This window comes from Protopterus annectens, chromosome 1.part1, assembly GCF_019279795.1.
Source record: "Protopterus annectens isolate FY-2018-M chromosome 1.part1, PAN1.0, whole genome shotgun sequence".
In the NCBI taxonomy this organism is placed as follows: domain Eukaryota; kingdom Metazoa; phylum Chordata; order Ceratodontiformes; family Protopteridae; genus Protopterus; species Protopterus annectens.
In genome coordinates this window covers 1103988533-1103999296 of record NC_056726.1, presented here as the reverse complement: position 1 = coordinate 1103999296, position 10764 = coordinate 1103988533, and the positions used below count along the sequence as shown (strand labels likewise).

The following is a 10764-nucleotide window of genomic DNA, read 5'->3' as shown; positions in this document are numbered from 1 at the left end:
CAAAACCACTGCAAACTGTCGAATTGTGTCTCCATCAAATCATATCCAGCAAGCACACAAGAGATTTGAACAACACAGGAAGTGTCCAAAATCACCACACAGTGCTTAGTGTCATCCCCTTATCCAGTACTTGTCCTTGACACGCAGGTTCCCAGTACCATGGCATGAACAACACAGGAAGAGTCCAAAATCACCCATGCAAAGATCAATGTCACCCCCTAACACAGCAGCTGTCCTCAGCACACAGGTTCCCAGTACTGTGAGCAACACAAGAAGAGTCCAAAATCACCCACACAATGCTCAGTGCCATCCCCTTATCCAGCACCTATCCGCGACACACAGGTTCCCACTACCGTGAACAACACAAGAAGAGTCCAAAATCACCCACACAGTGCTCAGTGTCATCCCATTACACAGCACCTGTCCTCGACACACAGGTTCCCACTCCTGTAAACAACACAGGAAGAGTCCAAAATCACCACACAATGCTCAGTGTCATCCCCTTATCCAGCTCCTGTCCTCGGCACACAGGTTCCCTCTAGCATGAACAACACAGGAAGAGTCCAAAATCATCCATACAATGTTCACTGTCATCCCCTTATCCACTGGATTGTGTGCTACTATCTGTGACTCTACATTTTTGGGGTGCCATCTGTTGGCAGACATCCTTGGAATGGAACCTCACAGCATTGTTTAAAAAGGGAAGAAAAATGAGCCTCACATAGACAGTGACCATAAGTCAAAACTGACCCTATGTAATCAACATACTATATCTGTATCTATATCTATCTATATCTATCTATCTGTCTATCTAGCTATATATTCCTCAAAACCCTAAAAATTATATTTTTAGCAATAAAGACAATCAGCACATTTTAAATTGCAATGAAACACTCATTTTAATATAATTCTTTTAACAAAATACAAAATTAATAAAAATAGTTTTTACATAAATATAAGCACACACAAAATATTTATACTGCGTATGCCACATTGCACACAAATACATTTGTGAACTGTACAGAAGGTGAAACATATAAACCCAGATGATGTTTTGATGTAAATTAAATTTTATTAAAAATGAGTTTCTGTTACAATTAACAAAGCTGTACAATATGTAGAATACAAAACTCTTTGACATTTATTTTATTTATATTTGTTTACTAGCATAGTAGAATACAGATCACAATAATGATTGATTGCAGGCTCAGGTTACATGAATAATAACAGAAAACTGTACATCAATATTCTATTATATATAAAATACATGAAAGTTTATCCACGCCTATGCGGATGAAGTGCATGTTTGTTACACTACATACAGACAGACTGGGTTTAGCAAGTGTCGTCTATCTTATTAAATATTCTTACCACTGCCTCTCACTTGCTCTTTCTCCATGAATATTAATCAGGTGACAGAACTGCAGAGGGACACATTTCACTGGCAGACAGGAACTGAGTGTTCGATTACATGAAATTGTTTTGAGACGGCTATGGCTCTTTCATGACAAATATTTTTTGTGACTGTGTATACCACAGGTCTGGTGTTTACATTCTTAGCCCTTGCAAGCAGTAGCTGTTTGCCGTCCTGAACAGTTTGGCAGGCTCGTCATGAAGCTAGAGGTAAGAGCTGCTTTGTGTTACAGCCATTTTTCCAGTTTGTGCCAGTGGGTCTTCTGTTAATTATGAATTTATTATTTATTTATTATTTATTTTACATTTGTTTACTGGGAAAGTCCAACTGGACAAAAAAAGTCTTTTTTCAGCTGAGACCACAGGGCGACAAAGCTCTACTTAAATAAAACAAGCAATCCAATAAAAGTCCAAACATATTAATGTACAATATATATATCAATACGAAATGACAGGAATAGATAATGTAATACAGAGATTACATTTCAAGATTAATGGAACAGAAATCTGAGTAACAAAGTTATTATTATTATTATTATTATTATTATTATTATTATTATTTTAAAAGTTAGTTATTAACCTGGGTCAGAACAAGAGCATAACTGTGTACTAGAGAAGTAGTGTTTGAAAAGTTTTTTAAAGTCTGTTATACTGTCTATGGGCTTATGTTTAAAGGCAAGGAATTCCAGATTTTTCAAATGCCATTTGAGTAAAGGAAATCCCCGGCAGCACTTTTAGTTTTGGTTATATTTATTTATTAATGATTTGCTACTGGAATGTAATAACTGGTTGTCTGAGTACTGAATTTGTATGTTTTGTAGAGATGGAATTCTTATTGGTTGGTAAAGTGTTTGATGGACCATGGTAACTGGTTGAGGGCTAGCAGAATGGGTAATTCTAGCCAAGAGAGCTGCTTAAGGGTCAGGCAGTAATGGGATCTATAAGCCGAATCAGTTGCAAACTTTGTGATTCTTGTTGTAACAGGTATCAAGCTTACTTAGATCAGATTTCTTTAGGTTGAAAAGAATGGGAAATACATAAAGGAGAGTTTTTGCAGTGATGACCCTAGTATTTTTGGTTAAGTATTTCTTACTCCTGTATGGGTACCAAGCTTCTTGTGTAGATTTTTATTGTTTGGGCTATGTGTATGTCAGATTTCATATTGTGATCTATGATTTCCCAGCAGTTTGGTTTGGAGGAATGAAGTAATGGCAGCACTGTTTGTCAAGGTGATTTTAAACGTAGGGATGGGGTCAGTGGCTCTTGAGGGATGAAACAGCATCAGTTTAGTTTCATTGGGGTCGAGTGTAAGCTGTGGATTTGTTAGCCATAATTCAGCTGCAGTGAAGGGACTCCTCATTTATGTTTTGAAGTTGTAGGAGTGATGGAGCAGAACATATCAGGGTTGAGTCGTCTGCATATTGTACCAAGGTGGCGTGTAGGGTGGCAGTATGAAGGTTGTTAGTAAACATAGCAAAAAGAAGACAACCATGGATAGACACTTATGGAACACCCAAAGTAACTGCTAGAAGAGGAGAGATTATTTTGCCACTTTACAGTCTGTTGGCAACCAGCTAGATAATCCTGGAACCATGCAGGTATAGATTGGCTTAGTTTAAGTTCAGAAAGTGTGTTTAAGAGTTTGTTATAAGATACATTGTCAAAGGGCTTTAAAAGATCAGGACAGTGCAGTGGTGCAGCGGTAGTGTTGTCGCTTCACAGCAAGAGGTTCTCCGGTTAAATTCTCATCTAGAGTGCCTTCTGTGCAGAGTCTGCATGTCCTCTCTGTGTTCTTGTGGATTTTCTCTGGGTACTCCGATTTCCTCCCACATTACAAAGACTTGTGTCTGGAGCATTTCTCCCTGGGCATCCACTGTATGCCGAGTATTAACTAGAACATTGCTGGTTAGTAGATAGTTTAGAATTTGAGAATGTGTGGATTTTTCAAGGTGAAGGTGTCGCCTGTGTTACTGGGGTGAGGATGGGAGCAGGAACAGAGGGTTATAAAGCTACAGGTAAGGGCATATCTTTTACTGGGAGCTACAGAGGTTTATGTGCAGTAAATATATGTAGTGAGTGCAACACTGTCATTGCGCTCCAATACTGGCAAAAAGACAAACAAGTTAAATGTTTCAGTAGCAAGAGACCAGATCTTAACAATTGTTAAGCATCACTTGCAAGTGCTGTTAAGACCATGTCTCACATTAGTCATTAAGAAATGACAGTGCTGACCTACAAACCACAGCAGGTTAACTCAAATAATAGATGCATTTCTATTTACTGTGCCAGAAATCTATATCTGACTTTTTAACAAAACATTGTCCTGATGTGTGCTGATGTATGTTTGACAGTGTTCTCTAAATGCTTTAATGGCTTTGAAAGCTAGCAAAACACTTTGTGCCTTTTTCCCCTTTTTTTTTGGCTGGTAGTACTTGGAGCAGATAAAGCTCCATGCACTACAGAGAATTATGATCAGGTCTCTGACTGTAACCTAGCATTAGTGTTCTCAACGTGGATGCCAGATTCACAATGAGAGCAAATTTCTTTGGCTTTTGTGTTTCAGACACATAATAACGTGGTTAAGCGTGCAAACCCACTCAGAATCCTCTCTGCTGTACTTCTAATCCACAGCTGTAAAACTTTGCTGGGGACAGAACCAGGATGTTAAAGCTGAAGCAAAAAGTGTGCATAAAGCTGAGAGAGTTTCACTGGAACTGGTTTTCTATGAATAGTTATCTGTTTGCAGTAGAGCAAAGTAACACCCTCATGAATAGAGTTGACAGAGCTTCAGATGAGACTTCTACGCTAAGTCAAGCAAACTGGTTTTCTATGAATAATTACCTGTTTTGTTTAAAGCAGCAATACAAAGTAACATGCATGCATATCTCATGCTACCTGTGTCTGTCTGTCTATTTATTTATTTATTTATTTATTTATAGGTATGGTAATATTGGTCAGCTGGTGCTTAAGTTAGCATCTTTCCTCCCTGCTTAATGGTACGTGACCTTTAACATGGTCCGGCAGGGGAGTAAGTTGGGTAACCCTTGTGTCACTGGATTCCTTTTGGTGCTTTCAGTTTGTCATATTACAGCCACAATGAAAAGGGACTTAAGTTCACTTTATAGTGTGCGTGCACAAGTATGGATGTGTCTGTGTGAGTGTGTGTAGCTATATATCACTGACTGAATGAGGGAGAGGACCTCTTGGACTACTCAAGCACCACAGGGTTCTTAAGTTCTTTCATTCTTTTGCATACAAAATCCACATAAGAATAAGTAAGATCATATCTTCCACTCAGTTGTGACCAGTGTAATTTCGTTAAAGAATCACTTGAGATTTTTCTCTATTGCGGGATCTAGATGTATAAGTTCATAAGTTCATAGGTAAGCACTAGGCTATTGGTCCTAGGGCCTATACAAGCCTAGCCAAAAATGTACCCTGGATTTCGCCACCCAAGAAAGTTATTTTCCTGTGCTCCTGTCAAGCAGAACCACAGAAGTGATCCCTGGGGTGAATTTCCCATTTCCCATCCAATCATCAATATTTTTCTGGAAGAGTGCTAATGAGGAGCTCTGTTTGACATAGATAGGTAGTCTGTTCCAGAGTATGGGAAGTCTCTGGGACAGGAATCTATCCCTCCAGCATGTTCTGTTTATTGTGGTGACAAGGTTTAGGTTCCTAGAGCATGTAGCTCGGAGGGATTGGGATTTCTTTAAGTGGAGCATATCCAACAGCTCTGGGTTTGACATAGCTTTGTATGTTAGGCAGAGATCGCCTCTGAGTAGGCGATATGTGACGGAGTAAAGCTGGAGTTTTTTGAGATGGTCTGCGTAAGGCATCTGTTTGAGGCCAGTAATCCTCTTTGTGAGGTATTTTTGTGACCTTTCCAGTTGTTGTAGATGTCTTGTGAGGTACATACCAAAAGAGGCGTTGTACTCTATAATGGGTCTAATGAGTGATGAGTAGAGGGGAACAATGACCTCTTTTTTTCTGGATGAGAATCCTTTTGTGATGAGGTGTGCCACATAGAAGGATTTCCTGACCACTTTGGCGATGTGATTATCAAAGGAGAGACTACTGTCCACCTGTGTCCCAAGGTCTCTTATCACACTTTCGGTGTTAAGTAGACTACCGCCTATGTGGTAGTTCATGGGTACAGAATTTTTACCAAAGGGGATGACAATGCACTTTTTGGCATTGAGCTTGAGACCATATCTTTGACACCAGGCATCTGTCTCAGTGAGGCCCTTTTGTAGGATGTCCACATCATTAGGAGTTTCAATTATGGCTCCTTGCTTGCAGTCATCTGCGAATTTAGTTAGTAAAAGACCTTCTGTGTTAGCCTCTACTTCAGAGAAGTAGATACCAAACAGGAGAGGACCCAGGACTGAACCCTGTGGTACTCCACTTGCACTGGTCTGAAGTCTGATTTGGAGTCTGCTACTTTCACAGTGTGGGTTCTTTCAGTAAGCCAGTTGACAACCCATCTTGTGACATAGGGATTTATACCTAGTTTAGTGAGTTTATCTATAATTCCAGAGTGGGGGATGGTGTCGAACGCCTTGGCGAGATCTAGATAGGCTGTGTGAACCACCTTACCCTCATCCATGGCCTTGGTGACTACTTCAAAGAAGTCTATCAGGTTCATAGGTTCTTTGGTGAGGAACTTTTGAGGTTTAGGAGACATGATCTGCTTTTTACAAACCCAAACTGTGTGGGATCCAGGGTTTGGAGATCTCCAATGTCTTTGTTTATGAGTTCCATGATGATACGTTCCATGACCTTGCAGACGAGGCTCATCAGGCTAATGGGACGGTAGTTCCCGGAGTCTGTTGTGGCCCCCACTTTGTGGAGTGGTATAACTGTCACTGTGTGCCATTCAATGGGCACAAAGCCTGAGGTGAGGCTATGATTGAACATGGTACTTAGGTGGGGTGCCAGTTCATTCTGTAGTTCATGTAGAAGGCAGCCTGGGATGTTGTCAGGTCCCATGGATGCTATGTTCTTGGCTTTGGAGAGTGAAGGTTTTACCTGTGCAGCCGTGATTACAGGAACTTTGCATTCTTCCGGTATAAAGATGGGCCCTTTAGGGGGTGAGAGGGGGGTAAAGTTAGCACTGAACCTATCTGCCAGGATGTTGGCACTGAACTTATCTGCCAGGATGTTGGCAATATCAGTTGGTTCTGTATATTTAGTGTCATTGTGCTGTAACTCAGAGCAGATCTGAGTGTTGCCATTGAGATTTTTGACATAGCTATAGAATGCTTTGTGGTTGTCTTTAGAATCAGTGGCAATTTTGTTTTCATAACTAGCTATGGAGGATTTTATGAGGGATCTCAGCTTCTTACTGAGGCTGACGAGGGAGTTCCTCCAATCATGGGATTTTACTCTTTTTTGCAACAGTTTCTTTCTTCTGTTGTAGAGTTTGTTTATGGCAGAAGACCACCAGATTGGCTTCCTTCTTTTGGAGGATAGCCTCTTGGTTCTGTTAGGGATAGCATGATCCATGCACTTGTGTAAGTGCTCATAAAGTGCATTTGTGTAGTATTCAGCAGTCGTAACTCTATTGTCCATCTGCATGAGTGTCATGAAGTTTGCCACTTCTGTCTTAAAAAGTGTGAAGTTGGCTTTGGAGAAATTTTTTACGGTTGTTTTCCTAATGGGGGGTGGGAGCGGGATGTGGATGTCTAGGGTGATTAGCTTGTGGTTGGATCTGACCAACTAGGAGCTGACCTCTGGTGTAGAACACCGGTCACCCATGTTGGTGATGACCAGGTCTAAGATATTGCTGCCTCTGGTGGGGGTGTGGATAAGTTGATCCAAAGCGTTGGAATTGATGATTTCCAGAAAACGTTGAGCAAAAGAGTTGGTACATGAGTAGTTTTCCCAGTTAATGGTAGGGTAGTTGAAATCACCCATTATTAGAGTGTTGGGTTGTACCTTAATATTTTCCAGTGTATCAAGAAAAGAGGAGTGGGAGTCCTGGGGCATGGTGGGGTGCCTGTAGCAAGCTACAATCTGGATTGCGGTTTTGCCCAGAGTTAGCTGAACTTGGATAATCTCAGATGCATTATGCTGAGCAACTAGCTTGGAGGTGTGGATATCCTTAATGAATATGGACACGCCTCCACCTTTAGTGTTTCGGTCTGGGTTTGGTGGCCGAAAGCTGTGGTATGAATTATAGCCTGGTAATGCAGGGGTGCTCTCTGGAGCTTTGAACCAGGTCTCTATCACTGCACAGATGTCAGTGTTCTCCATTTTAAGGAGTGCCTCGAGTGAGTGCATTTTGAGGTTTAGACTTCTAGCATTGAGTAGCATTACCCTCAGATTTTGCTTGCTTGTACCTGTTACGGTGGTGAATTTGTCATTTGAACCTTGCCTAAAAAAGGCACTATAGGTGTGGCAAGAGCCTTTGCCAGTATCCGGAATCCCAAGGGCGACAGGTGCAGGCCATCTCTAGCAAAGCAGCATGGTCTGTCAATCATGTCATCCCAGGCAGACAGATACTGGATTCCCTTAGAATGACACCAGAAGCTTAGCCAATTGTTAAAGTCAATCATTTTGTCCTTGTACTGTGGTGTCATTCTGGGTGATGGCAGGATGCTACTCAGGGCTAGGGTCATACCGGCCTGGGCTACAAGATCAGAGAGCTCCTCCATGTCTCTTTTCATGTAGTCCAGGGAGGTACATCTCAGGTCATTCACACCAACATGGACAACGACAGAGTCATATTTGTACTTGTTGTGGAGTGACCTGAGTGCGTGCATTATGTGGTGGATCCTGGCACCTGACAGGCAGCTGACAGTAACTTTTTCCTTGTTTAGCCTGGTGAGTGGAACATCAGTGTGCCTGACTATAGAGTCACCTATGACTAGAGTGTTAGGTACGTTATGCCTTATGGGCTGTATCCTCTTTTCCTGATGATATTAACCAACTGAAGCATAATCAATAATTCACACTCCATGGCACATTGATCTGGGTTATGGTAGATAAAGAATGTCTCAATACAACACTACTTAAACATTACAGAAATGTGCCTATCAAAACCTTAATACTTCTTCACAATATTAACAAAACTTTTCCAGGTGCATGCAACAATTGGAGCACCTCCAGAGGTTCCTTACAAAAAGAGTACAGGGTGTAAACAGCATGTCCTATGTAGATCACCACAAAGTCCTGTCTGTATAATCTCTTTCCTACAGACTCCCAAGAGGCCATCTATGCTTGGCGTAAAAGGCATCTTTGGATCCCACTCTGGTAGACATTTTGCATGTCCACACAGTGAATAGCATTAGAATTTCTTGATCTAGGAATTTAAACCTTGCTTACAACATAAATAGGACACATTGGAAAGATAAGTCTTTGTATAAGAGAATCCCCTTCTCCGGGACAGCCTTCACATTCATGTGAAGCAGAGCTCTACCTAACCCTATTCAAGGATACCTGGACAAGTGGATGGGAAATCAGAAATACATCACAGATCTGGCACTAGTTTCTCTAATGGACAGAGGTAGCCTGTACATCTAACATTAAATTGCATACTGTTGCCAACTGTCTGGAATTTTTCTGGACAGTCCAGAATTAAGAGACACTGTCACTGACATTGAAGAACACAAGAATATGTTTGATTGCGCACAGTAATCTTGTATGACAATCCCCTCGAGGAGTGGTTAAATACATTGTACTGCATGCATTTGCTTTCACTTACTTGTCCAGAATTCCTGACATGAAAAGTTTACAACCATGCTTACATATACTCCTTAAAGTAACCTCCATGGGACATAAAACTATTGGATGTAACTAGGATGGTTGTCTAGACCTATAAAAGCCCCAGGGGTCATTAACCAAGTGTACACCTGTAACTTAATGAAACCCTGAACTCCTGGAAGTCCAAAATGTTGTGGATTCCCCTTTTCTGGAACTTCTTTCAGTGTTATCTCACTTTATTGATCACATTTTATCATATGGAAAGGTGCCTCAGTAACTGGACCAAATAGAGTGGTAATATCTGTTGTTCCAAAAATTATTTGAAGTACATCTTCCATTCGAGTACAGAGAATGTTAACATACTCTCTACCTCTTGGTAAACAAAAAGCCTGGAGATCCCTATCTGCACACAAACTGGTTTGCAGTATTTATTTGCCACCAGTATATATTCTCAATACACCAAGATAAAAACAATTAGATCTCAGTCCCTGAGGATCCAGGATTGAATCAGATGTGGAGATCTTTCTGAGAAATTGTGAGGACCTGAAAGGTAATTTTTTTTTACAGTGGGGATATGGAAAGACCCTGAATGATAGAATTCTGCACCCCATTATTAATGCAAGACCGAGGAAGCGATACCCTTAATATTGACTTACTTCATGTTTAGTTCATTGTTAGTTACTAGACATGCAGTCCAGGAGATCATTAAGGAGTCTGGGACAAATCCCCAATTGCCCTAATACAATGTCTGGTTAACTTACTTGCTGAAGGTCATGCAGTAGGCAAATGAAGATACAAAGATTCAAACCCTGCACCCTTGACACAGGAAGCAGTTTCATTAACATGTCAGAGCATTAGTCTTCTGCATTAACTGATAGAGGATCTTGCTTCCCTGCAGAAGGATAGCCTCATAAAATATTTTCCCATCATGCTGAATGAACTGAATGTGGAAAAATGGAGAAGAACTGTGGCAGCGACATAGTCCATGGATACCTTTGCCACAGAAAAGGTAATTTCTAATAACTGGAAAGTCACAACAGGAAATATGTCTCCATTGTTTGCTGTAGGGATCAGACTTGGTAGGTTAGCATAGTGGTTAAGGTGTTTATCTAATATGCACAAGGTGCTGGATTTGATTCTCACATAAAGTAATTGGCTTGGCTTAAAATAACTCCACAAGGGCAGTTAGCCTAGTAGTAATCTATGAACCTATAACTGAGATTTATTTGCAAACAATCCACAAATATTAGATAGTTTCTGGAATACAATGAAGCACCAGGCACAGATGTACTGGGAAAGGAGGTGTGTCTCATGGAAGCTGTAATTTTTGCAGTATTGCTGGCAATTCTGATCACTTAATTTGCCCTCAAAATAATAAATTGTACCACTCTAGAGGCAGATGCTCTTGTGCTTCCAGAAGTAGAAGTATATCTAAGATATTAAACAGAATGTATCAGCACCAGTATATCTAAGATATCCTACAGAATGCATCCACACCACTATATCTAAGATATCCCATAGAATGTATCAGCACCAGTATATATAAGATATCCCACAGAATGCATCAGCACCAGTATAGCTAAGACATCCCACAGAATATATCAGCACCAGTATATCTAAGATATCCCACAGAATATATCAGCA

General features: G+C 40.7%; 1 protein-coding gene across 1 annotated transcript in view; it reads left to right on the top strand.

The window, feature by feature from the left end:
* Positions 1–1216: 1216 nt before the first annotated feature.
* The window catches only part of LOC122809014 (putative protein ZNF720), a 37246-nt gene continuing 27698 nt past the window's right edge, over positions 1217–10764 (top strand). The window contains exon 1 of the mRNA XM_044080207.1: positions 1217–1623. Coding sequence (XP_043936142.1) covers positions 1612–1623 — 12 coding nt within the window. The 5' untranslated portion in view covers positions 1217–1611. The remainder of the gene's footprint in view (positions 1624–10764) is intronic.